Here is a 12,202-nt window from a genome sequence, read left to right as displayed (position 1 = left end):
CCTTTTGCTTTTGTAGTTTACGAGGGGCCGAATTAAAAAAGCCACACATTGTTTTATATATAAAATTTTATTTTAATAGAAATAGAAGTAAACAACAAGGCATGCATGATAGTTGTAAATAAATGATAAATAAGATACAGCTTTTATTTTATTTTAATACAAATAAAACACAAGGCAGGCATGATAGTTGTACACAAATAATACATAATACACAATATAATGAAATGAATTTAGTGATTACGTACGGCTAATATTTTTTATTTATTTATAAATAAACACTAATAATATAAAATAGGTTTATACTATCAATTAATATGATTTATATTATAATTAAATAACTGTGTGTGAAATCATTTTATAAATTTCAGCATATAATTTGTTTACTCTTATAAAATTTGAGTGTAGTTTCTATGTATTATGACAGTGTCACTATTTTACATAATTAATTTGAAATAACTTTTCAAGTTATTATTATAAAAATTAATAAAATTATATATATAATTTTTTTTATTAATTACTCATAAATTTTATTTTTTATGGTATACACATTTTATATATAATCTTTATAAAATTCAGAAAATAAAAACTCACACAAGCGACACATAATATACAACAAAATAATAAAACAGAAATGAAAATTCGAGAATAATTTTCTGACAAAAAGTGGAGGGTGGCATGAAATAGTCTTTTGGGGTTGATTTGTTTTCTTTTTTCTGTCTCATTTTATTTTATTTTCCTCTTGCGGTATCTTTTTGAAATATTATATTATTTTCCGATGATTATTTGTCATTCCAGAAAATTGTCAAAACTAAAAAGAATGTGTCCACGTAGGAACATCGGAACAAGAATATGCAACAAACGTAGAGAGAGAGGGTGTGTGTTTTATGTTTTTGTGTTGTGTGAGATCCAAACTTGCTTTCATGGATATGGCCACCGTGTGTTATCGCTGCTTAATTCTCGCCATTTCGCCAATGTTGCTTTCCCAACGCAGAAATTGAACCTTCACGCGTAAGCTACGTTCACCCTTTCCCCCTTTCAATCTTTTCCTCAATTCAATTCAAATCCATGATCCAATTGTTTTTTATTTTTGTTTTTTGTTCCTCTTTCTTCTCTCTGATTCGGTTGTGTTTGCTTCAATTATGGTGCTTGTGGAATATGGGAAAATAAAGTTTCTTGATCATAGGGTAGCTTTTTTTGCATTGTTTTCTATGACTTGATTTTGTTATTAAAAAAATAGGCTTTTTTGTTGGGTGCCCATTTGTTTAATCTGGAAATTATGATTGATACCCATGTCGAATTCTTGTATGAGCAGCTTGGAAATGTTCACTTTTTGTTGCCTTTGGTGTCACCTTTATTAATTTAGATTATTCTTTTTCTTATGTTGAGTCCAGTTTTGAAATATGGAAATTTTTGGATTTTGATTGATAACCCATGTTGAGCCCTTGCACGAGCGACTTGGAAACGTTTACACTTTTTAAATTTGGACAATTTTGTGTTTTGATTGATAGCTTGATTCCTGTCTTCAATTCATGCAATTGACAATGTTGTGTTTGTTGCTTCTGATTCGCTTATGTTGCATTTTGAAGGATTGCTGGTTTGCGGCTCTCCACTTGGTCTGAAATACTCATCAGTTTGTCATAGATACTATTGGCCCTTGTAAATAATTCAAGGTTGGTTGGTTTGTGTGTATGCGGCTAGATAAACTTGGAAGAAGAGGGGATTCTATTTTTTCTTGTGGTGTATGCATTTATTCCATGTTTAATTGCTGGAAGGTGTGTTTCTCTCTTTGGTTGTAAAAGCGTGTACATGAGTTCTTGCTGCTGTTCAGTATCCCCAAATATATATCATCTTGGTTTTGGTTATAGTTGATCTGGTATTTGGTCGTTGAGAATTGAGACTTGGGTGTAAGTAGGAAGGAGAAATCAGACATGAATTTGTTGGTTAATCAGCTTTTTACACTTTTAGCCTTATTACTATATCAGCACTATGAAAAGAACTAGCAGCCTGAGTAGCTGAGAAAATGCCAGAAAATAAGACAGGAAACTTGTTAGGTACCAACACTGGTAAGGATCCTACCATGTTTCCTAAACATGCCCAAGCTCAACCAGAATTATCCAGTGGTGTCTCAAATACTGGACGTCATGTAAATAATAACAATATTGCTATACAGGCAGGAGAAGAATTTTCTACAAATGTTGGTTGTGATGGAATTGCTGCTGGAAGGGTTCCTGTTTCACCTGATATACCTCGATATTGTGAGAATGTGTTTGGGTTGAACAGGGAGAATGGCCATGTGAGATATGAAGATCTTACTAATATTCTGGGGTTGAGGAGAATGGACTCTGAGAGTTCTTCTGATATATCTGACTTTGTCGCTATAAAACAGCCAGCACAGGAGATGGAAAATGGAGCTTCTGCCAACATTTTAAGCAAAATTCAGAAGAGAGATGGTGTGTCAAGGAAGGTTTTTCAAGAACCAGTTGGTGTCCAGTCTAGTCTCGCTTCAGCTGTATCACCCCTTCGCAGATATGAAGCTTCTCAGTCCAATGGATTTTCCGGTTTGGGAATTTTAGATGATTTTCAGTCTGGGAAAATGAAGTTTCTATGCAGCTTCGGTGGAAAAATATTACCAAGACCCAGCGATGGGAAACTCAGATATGTAGGGGGAGACACACACATTATATCTATCCGAAAGGATATTTCATGGGAACAGCTTATGAAGAAGACCTTGGGTATTTGCAATCAACCTCACACAATCAAGTACCAGCTTCCAGGGGAGGATCTTGATGCTCTAATATCTGTTTTCTCTGATGAAGATCTTCAAAATATGAAGGAGGAATACCATGGGCTTGAAAGGCATGAAGGTTCTCAAAAACTTAGAATATTTTTAGTTCCTTTGGGTGAATCTGAAGAGACATCATCGACAGAGGTAAGTGCTGTTCGGCAGAATGATCCTGATTACCAATATGTTGTTGCCGTGAATGGCATGGGAGACCCTACTAGGACAAACATTGGTGGGCAAAGTTTGACAAATGAAGCCAGTTCATTCGGGACAGAACCGAATTTGGCTCCAGTTTTTTCGAAATTTCCAAATGCTTCTTCTCTGTTGGAGATCAGGGATGCTATTAATGCTTTAAATCCAGATGGAATTTTGAATGATTCCCTGAATTTCCAAAGGCCCTTGCCAATTCCTCCCACTCCAATCCAGGTAACAGGTTCTAGCACAGGTTATATACAATTGCTCGGTAACAACTCATGCCAGGGAAGTATTGAGAGCAATGCATCATTTGCTACTGCTCAGCTACATACTGAGTACTCCAATATAAGAACTGCGGATTGCAGATACCCTCAACAAGTGGCTGCTACTTTGTCAAGCGATACCCATCCTTATCAGCATGGAGATGTTGGTTGGCCCAAAAAGCTCAATGGGCATTTGGACTACAATCCTGGCAATGAATTAGTGACTCCCTTATGTGTTAATCCAAGTGATGGTTACAGTGATGAAATTTTTGGTGGAAGGTCCATGCAAAAGGAAAGAAGAGTCTACTCTGAAAATCCTCTTTCATGCTTGGATGATCTAATCTATCAACAGGGTGAATCTTATGGAATTACAGACTCCCCTCATGGGATGCCCCATGCCTTATCTGATCCACAGTTGAACAAGAGTGGAGCAAGGTCTGGTTACATCTCGCAAGATGGATTTGGTCAATCTTTCTCCATTAACCTTGAAAAGTGTCAATTATCTTCGATGTTACCCCCTAAAGTCTCACAGGTGAACCTTAAGGAGAATCAGCATGAGTCCATTGTCCATCATCCTCAAATGCAAAGTAAGACACCAAAAGTTGAGTCATCTGAGCCACACAAAAGGCAAGATTTGGCATCTTCTCCATACTATGATTCATTGGGAATGAATGATCCTGTTCATATGATGGATAGCATTATAACTGAAAAAAAGAACCTTATTGCTCAAACTGACTTGAGTGGACCCAGCTATGTTGCTGAGGATATTCAGGAAAATTCTGTAAAATTAGAAAGGATGAAGTTAATTGAAGAAAAGAATCCAATTTTTATTGATAACAAGGTTCATGAGGTGAAATCAGCTGTCATTGATATGGGACATGTGCCTGAATTGCATCTTTTGGAGTCCTTCCCTGCTAATAACTTCAATGCTATGATTAATATGCAAAAGAATTGGGAGCTACCTTCTGAGGGTATAGTTCCTGTTTCATCAGGCATGATGGGCCTCTCTCTAAATAATCTAGTGGGAAAGGCCCGATCTGATCTTGACATGAGCCAAAGGACTAGTGATCACAAAAAATGTGCTTTGGCTGAAGGTCTGAATGGTGAACAAGGGATTGATTTTTCATTGACCAGAAATTTTGATTTAAATGCTCCAATTTTAAATTGTGAAGTAGGCTCTTGTGACAAATTTTCTCAAGGAGATCATATGTTCAAGCAGTCCATTCACCCAGATTCTCTTAAAGCCAAACAAATTCATCCTTGTAAGAATCAGAGGGCTGCAGGTTTTCAAGAAAATCCTACTGTAAGCTCTGCAAGTTTGTATCCTTCTGCATTTCGTGATGATCTCAGTCCAAATCTAAACATGCCATTGAATGACCAGGATAATTCAAGCAATATTATGTCTTTTAAAATTGCACCATCTTATCTTGATGACTTTATTATCAGCACTGGTCAAATGGTGAGTCAGATTATCCCCGAATACTCTGCCTCTGGAATGTCAAAAGTTGAAGATAAAATTTCAGAACAATCAAGAAGGTGTAATGATGTAAATCGAGTGGAGCCGTTTGTTGTAGTAGAAGACATGAATGGTGTTGTTTGTCCATATATTTCAGAGGATGTTGGAAGTGTTGTTGTATCCCTATCTCATACAGAAGCTGAGAGCATCGTCCCTGAGTCTGAATCTGAGGTATGAAAAACTGAAATAAGATGTTTTATGATATTTTCTTTATGGCTTCCTGAATATTTTGTTTTTATTTGCAGGATTTTAATGACAATCAAACAGACAAAAATGAATTCCTTTCTGATGCAATGATAGCAGAAATGGAAGCTAGCATTTATGGTTTACAGGTTGATCATCACTGAAATGTTTCAGTTCTGGTTTTTGCTTCAACTTTCAAGATCACATAAATGTGGCTATTAAGAATTGTTGATACCCAAGTCTTAGTTGATTAGATAATTGCCATGAATGAAATAATTTAATATACTCTTTCAATGGTTGGTCAACGATTCAATTTAAGGTTAACAGTTTTTTCTTCCTTTTCTATGTAATGCAGATAATAAGGAATGCTGATCTTGAAGACCTTACGGAGTTAGGATCTGGTACTTATGGAACTGTTTATCATGGAAAATGGCGGGGAACAGATGTTGCTATAAAGAGAATTAAGAAGAGCTGCTTTGCAGGGAGGTCTTCTGAGCAAGAACGGTTGGTATGTATTCAGTGCACTTTTCTTCTCAACACCATGTTATGTATTAATAACATACATATTTATATCTCTATCTACTCATAGGTTTAATGTTGCTTCTCATAAATAGAGGGATGAGTGTAGGATTAAATCCAAATGCACTTGCACTCTTTCTTCCACCCTCCTTGCCTCATTCCCTTTCCCTCACCCTTTTATCTCTTTTTGTATCTATCTCCATGTGAATATCATTATGGAATTTAAATTTTATTTATGTCCTAAATTCAAATAAATTAATACGTAAGTTTTTTAGATTTAAACCATAAGGTGAAAAGAGATGCCTTACATACTATTTTGCAGTTTTTCTGAAAAGTTTATATTCATTTAAAAATTGTATACCAGACACCAATTTCAAAAGTTGCTCTGTTGAGTTCTATTGAAAGAAAAAGTCAGCTATGCACTTGAATCTTACAATGTTTCATGGTTTCGGTAGGCAAAAGATTTCTGGAGAGAGGCACAAATCCTCTCAAATCTTCACCATCCCAATGTGGTTGCATTTTATGGAATAGTACCGGATGGGGCTGGTGGAACCCTAGCAACTGTAACAGAGTATATGGTTAATGGTTCCCTTAGGCATGTCCTTGTAAAGAACAACAGGTATTCTAATTTAGTCAATTTTCTTTGACTAATGTTTTGAATAAGTTTTTTATGGATGTACCAAATTTCCAATTCTTTTATGCAGATTACTAGATCGTCGTAAAAAGCTAATAATTGCCATGGATGCAGCTTTTGGTATGGAATATTTGCACTCAAAAAATATTGTCCATTTTGATTTGAAATGTGACAATTTACTTGTCAATCTAAGGGATCCACAACGACCCATATGCAAGGTAAGAATCCGTGATGTCAAGTTTCAGCTTGGTTAATGTTAAGGAATGAGAATAGAGATTTAATGAAATTCATATGTTAAACTACATTGCAAAGATTGAGTTATACAGACAAAAATTATTAATCACAATTTAACAAATATCCAAATTACCATAAATACATGATTTGATCATCCTATACAATGAATCTTGACACCATTTAAATAATTTCCAACACCCCTCTAGCTGGAGCATATAGATCAAATGCACCATGTTTGTCATGTATATAACTTAGCTTAGGACCTATCCAGGACTTAGTGAAAGCATCCAGAAATTGGTCATTTGAATTAATGAACTAAGTGGTGATGTTTTTGGTTTTGGATAAGATTTTTCTCTCTAATGAAACGGAAACTTATCTCAATGTGTTTGGTCTTGTGAAATAGTTTTAGGGCATGTAGATTATTAGCATAAATGGGTGTCCTTTACTTAACCTTCCCAAATTTGAGCTTTTGAAACAATTGTTGAGTCAAATGAGTTCGTGTAAGTAGTTGATGTCATGGTTCAATTTCGATATCTGCCTCAGCAATTGACCTTTCAACATTATTCCTTTCCAGGATATTAATTTAGTTATCCCTAATAAATAGACAATACCCAGAAATGGATCTCCTATTAGCAAGGAACCTACTATTAGCATTCGAGTATCCAACAAAGATATCATACAATCAAGAGAATGAGTAAACCAACTAATTGAAAGAAAATTAAATGAGGAAGCTTGAACATAAATATAAAACATATAGGCAAAAAAAAGGGAGAGAATGGGTAGTATCAAGCCCTTGAGATTGTGTTATGGAACCATTAGCAAAGGTGACCACAAAGGAATAACCAAATGCAGAAATTTTGGAGAATTGAGATTTATTGTCAAATATGTGATCAATGTCATTAGAATCCAAGACCTAGGGGTGATTACTAGGAAAGACAAACATAGGATTTATCAGGATGCACTGCAAAGGCAACGGAACCCAAGCCCTTATGTTCCACAAACCATTTCAAAAGTCAGAATAGGTAGCCAAAGATGGTGTCAAATAATCCAATGACTCAGGGTCTTCTATGGAGTAGCCTCTGCATTATCGACAGTGTGAGGAGGGTGGCAGCAGAAAGCCCATCACTTATCAATGTTGTTGTCCAACTTGTTGCAGTGATTGCACACATCATCATGATCGACAATCTAGGATAAAAGTGCACAGGATCAACAGGTGGAGGCATATCAAACATAGGCTGTTCATTTTGGGGACAGTGGGTGAGTCCAAAATTTGATCTGGGTAGAATATTCCAAAGGTAAACTATAGTCAGCCCACAACATGAAAGTGCTATGCTGCTCAAATTCCTAGGCTGATGTCTCTATAGGGGAAAATATTGTTTGAAATCATAGAGAACCCATCAAATTTCTCTAAATAAGCAAACACGGGGCTTTCAAACTTTTGAGGGGCAATGACACATTGACACTTGTGATGTAGGGGTAACCCATAAAGATATTGAGTGCTATTGGCATGAAGAACCTTGGCCTACTCCCAAATTCAGTCTTAACTTGAGTGTCATGAGCATGAAAAATCTGCTTCAAGATGAGATGAATCTTGGATTTGTCGATGCTACATAGTTGGGTGCCAATCTTAGTCGACCTAGAATGCATGACAAGAAAGACAAAGTCAGCTTAGGTAGTGAGGTAGGTCATATAGTCCTTCTTGGTAATCCACTATTTGATATCTAAAGCTCATGTATCACATTTGTTTCCATCCAACCTGTCAGAGGAGTGGCATTGACATGGATGGTGAAATCACAAGCATGTAATTCAACTCAATTCCAACCCTGTATGATTCTCTTCTGTCACCACTTGCTACATCATGCACAGAATTTTTGGAGTGAATTTTTTTTTTCTTTGCACTTATTTGGTTCTTTTTCTTTATTTATGTAAGTACATGGGAGTAGGCAAAAGCCCAGGGTAGAAAGAAACTAGAACCTGTGCATCAAAGAAAAAATATTAGTCTGATTTAGTGAAGTTTTATCTAATTGTCTTACTTAATATGACATACTTTTTGTTTTGCAACATGGCTGATTATTTTTTCCTAGGTTGGAGATTTTGGATTATCAAGAATTAAACGTAATACCCTTGTATCTGGTGGTGTGCGGGGAACCCTTCCATGGATGGCACCGGAGCTGTTGAATGGGAATAGCAGTCGGGTTTCTGAAAAGGTAACTGGGCATTATTCTTATAAAATTCAGTAATATAGAGGAATCAATGAGTCTTTTGACAGGCATTCAGCTTGTGGAATGACTGACAGGTTGATGTTTTCTCATTTGGCATCTCAATGTGGGAGCTATTAACAGGAGAGGAACCTTATGCAGATATGCATTGTGGTGCCATTATTGGTAAGAATCTGTCAACAATATTATACCTTAACCTTGTGTTTGGACAAGAAATTTCAAAATATTAGGGAATTTGAAATGCCTGGAATTTGAATTGCTTCGATTTTAATTTCCTTTATTTTTCAAATGTTTTGTTTGAATAAATCAATTCAAATTTCTTAAATTTTGAATTTTTTTTGTTTGGATAGGGCAATTCAATTTTCTCAATATGCAAAATTTCATTTTTATATTTTAAATAGACGAAATTTTAATATTAAATTTTATAGAAAATAAACACTTATCTAATTTTAAAATATTTAATTAAAAAATAATTTTAAAATATAAATATTGATAATTTTGAGGGCGAGTCCTGGTGCAGCGGTAAAGCTGTGCCTTGGTGACTTGTTGGTCATGGGTTCGAATCCGGAAACGGCCTCTTTGCATATGCAAGGGTAAGGCTGTGTACAACATCCCTCCCTCATACCTTCGCATAGCGAAGAGCCTCTGGGCAATGAGGTACGCTAGTTTTTTTTTTAAATATTGATAATTTTGACCAGGGTTTTTCAACCAACCATAGTCAGTGATGCTTTTAGGTCAACACCAACCGATACTATTTTGTGTTCGACATCGAGTAGGGTTTATGTTGCCAGCGAATATTTTTCAGCCAACGTTGACTAGAACTATTTTTTTGCTGGTGCCATCCAGGTTTTTCGATAGGTGTCAGTTGGTGATTTTTTTGGCATTTCTAGCCGACGTTGGCCGAAAAATATTCCTAATTGATTGTATTTGAATTTCATTGTTTGAATTGAATAATGCAATTTCCACTTAATGTAAAATTTTAGTTTTAAATATGTATTTTACAAATTAAATTTTAACTTTAACATTACTAAAACAAACATTAACCAATATTTAATTATCTAATAATTTAAAAATAATTTTAATTTAATATTAGATAATATTAAACAATTAAAAAACAGTATCATCATTTCAATTTCGTTACTGCAAGAACACACCTCCAAAGCAAACACAGCACACAAGATTTCATGGCCAAACATTGAAAACGAAAACAAAGAGAAGCATAACAAAGATGAGGTAGATGAGAAGAAACAAGAAGAGGTTGGCTTTGTGCTTGTGAACTTTGATGAACCGTCGATCTCCACCGCTGCCGTGTTCAACAACTGGATTACGACGGCAGCACTGGTGTTTGTCTGCTGATAAAGGATTTTGTCAAACATAAAGACGGTTCTCCGTCGCCATTGGAGAAAGAGGCGCTGCTGTGGAAGGGATTGTACTGTGATTGAAATTTGCAAAAACACTACACGAGAGAGAAAGCAAGCTTAGAACCACCATGAGAGAAAGCAGAGTGAAGCTTGTGAGAGTCGTGAGTGGAGCGTCAAGTTAGAGTTGTGAGATTAGGGAGGCATGAGTCGCAAGAGCCTGAGAGCGAGAGTCCGTGGGGGAGAGGAAATTCAAATTCTTAGTTTTTAAAGAGAATTTGAAATTCTCCTATTTGAACTAATTAAAATTCCTTATACAAATACCAGAATTTTAATTGCTCCTTAAACTTTTTATCCAAACAGCTTATTTTACGGGTGAGTATTTTAAATTCTTCAAAAAAATGAATTACCCCATTTAATTCCCCCATCCAATTGCAGGGTAAAGGAAAGTTACATTCTTTTATCAAACAAAAGAAATTTTGAGGAAGGAGTGGAGTATCATAGAGAAAATTGAAATGTTATTATTGTAGGATGTTGCATTATTTTCTGTTCTATTTGGTCTTACTATGATTGATATATGTAAGGGATGCTAATGTGATACTTTTTAGTTTTTAGCATAAGATTGTGCATGTGCTCAAGTAACAAAATATGGTTGAAATGTTTTATAGGATTAACCTGAAGCAGTGTAGTTGTGAATCTTTCTTTGTTGACTACCTCATTTATTGATCTCCTGGTATGTCTAATGCCGGACCAGATGGTATTTATGTTAATGATTAAGTGCCTCCACTTTTTGTTGGCTGTTTGCTTTGGCCAACTTGCATTTCATTAATTTTTTACTTAGTTTAGTATACTGGTAGTATTAGAATGCAGAGATTGAATCCAAATATCCAATTATAAAAATAAAAAAAAAAACTTACAAAACTGGCCAGGTGTATTGGAGGATATGTAGGGCATAAAATAATTTTTTTTTTTAATTTTCAACCATTGCTGGTATTTTCCAAAATTCCAACTCAAATGATGGCTGAAACTGTTAGCTAGAAATCCCCGTTAGAAACTCTTCTGACTTCTATGTTGTTCATTGTTCTGCAAATATACTTAGCAAGTAGCTGTTTGAAATTGACCAGACAAGGCCATTGAGTATGAACACACTATTATTACCACTATTAAGGACTTACCTTGATGAAGGGGATTAAAAAATATATCAAATTCTCGACTAGCTGGACATATAAGTATCCATGACAATTTAAGTGTTCTTAAATTTATGTTATAGAAGTTGGGAATGTGTTATTCATATATCTTCTATAATTTAAAAAGACTAGCACGCACTACTCTACCTATTGCACTTGTTAATTGCTCCTATTGTATACCAATCTTTGCCAAAGATATGGTTTCTTGTTGCATGTCTTCCTAAACTACTAGTTAATGCCACCGGAAGAATATTGATTGCTTTCTGACTTCCATTACTGACTTGCCTCCCTTTTTGTGACATGTTCATGTAGGGGGTATTGTAAAGAACACTCTTAGACCTCCTGTGCCTGAACGGTGTGATTCTGAATGGAGGAAGCTTATGGAAGAGTGTTGGTCACCTGACCCTGAAAGCCGGCCATCCTTCACAGAGATAACTAGCAGGTTAAGATCTATGTCTATGGCCCTTCAAGCAAAAGGGAGTCATCAGGCATATCAGTTAAGACCTGCTGGAGCTTCCTGAAACAGCCACATTTTATGCATGTTTGATGGTGCAGGATTTTCATTGTACAGTAGTGTCTTTAAAGAAGCAGTCAAGATTGGAATTAACATGCTTTCAGGGTTACGACAACACTTACCTATTTGTTTCTTGTGATTTCTTTTAGCTATGATATCTTCATTTGTTTATTCTTTTTTTTTTTTTTTTTGTAAAATCCAGGGTTGAGATCATGGTCTAGTAGGATTGCTCAGATCTATAAAATTTTGTACTTGGGGCATGGTAGAACATTTTGCCAGAAGATATATAAAAAAATAGGAAAGAAAAGGTGTCTTTAGTGTATGTATACAAACACTAGTGCGTGTAATATTTGTTTTGATTGATGTGAGTATCCTCTTTCCTTTTATTTTTTTGAAGATTATAATGTAAACCCTATGGTAGGGACCGAGAAATATGTGTTGAGTAGGGAAACTAACTCCAAGATCAAAGACCTTGTCCTCTCAATATACAACAAAACAGTAATGTATAATAGGAATTAGGAAATAAAACTGAAATGGAATAGTAACAAAGGGGCTATCTACAACCATCCCTTCTCAATTTCCTCCCAAAATATGCCTG

General features: G+C 35.4%; 1 protein-coding gene across 5 annotated transcripts; it reads left to right on the top strand.

Annotated features, from left to right (window-relative positions):
- The first annotated feature begins 780 nt into the window (after positions 1–780).
- Positions 781–11,990, top strand: LOC100809991 (uncharacterized). 5 transcript variants are annotated; one of them, XR_001386219.3, is made up of 10 exons: positions 781–1,008; positions 1,587–4,927; positions 5,002–5,088; positions 5,295–5,447; positions 5,914–6,077; positions 6,163–6,310; positions 8,411–8,533; positions 8,623–8,710; positions 10,572–10,636; positions 11,403–11,539. XR_001386219.3 is itself a non-coding variant. In XM_006602486.4 (9 exons), exons 2-9 carry the CDS (start codon positions 2,021–2,023, stop codon positions 11,609–11,611), a joined length of 3,879 nt encoding a protein of 1,292 aa, XP_006602549.1. In that variant the 5' UTR covers positions 787–1,008; positions 1,587–2,020; the 3' UTR covers positions 11,612–11,990. The 5 variants fall into 5 exon arrangements, 3 of the variants coding, with proteins under 3 accessions (XP_014626481.1, XP_014626482.1, XP_006602549.1); XR_419573.4 differs by lacking the exon at positions 10,572–10,636 and adding an exon at positions 11,807–11,990 and having other exon boundaries at positions 787–1,008; positions 11,403–11,709; XM_006602486.4 differs by lacking the exon at positions 10,572–10,636 and having other exon boundaries at positions 787–1,008; positions 11,403–11,990.
- The last annotated feature ends 212 nt before the right edge of the window (positions 11,991–12,202 follow it).

The sequence above is a fragment of the Glycine max genome, chromosome 18, assembly GCF_000004515.6.
Source record: "Glycine max cultivar Williams 82 chromosome 18, Glycine_max_v4.0, whole genome shotgun sequence".
Taxonomy (NCBI): domain Eukaryota; kingdom Viridiplantae; phylum Streptophyta; class Magnoliopsida; order Fabales; family Fabaceae; genus Glycine; species Glycine max.
Note: the sequence above shows the minus strand (reverse complement) of the source record. Positions and strands in the feature narration are given on the sequence as shown.

Coding starts and splice junctions, on each gene's coding strand:
- LOC100809991 (XM_006602486.4), top strand. CDS start 2,021: ATGCCAGAAAATAAGACAGGAAACTTGTTAGGTACCAACACTGGTAAG. Junction 6,078..6,162: donor GTCCTTGTAAAGAACAACAG/GTATTCTAATTT, acceptor TCTTTTATGCAG/ATTACTAGATCGTCGTAAAA. Junction 8,711..11,402: donor GCATTGTGGTGCCATTATTG/GTAAGAATCTGT, acceptor ATGTTCATGTAG/GGGGTATTGTAAAGAACACT.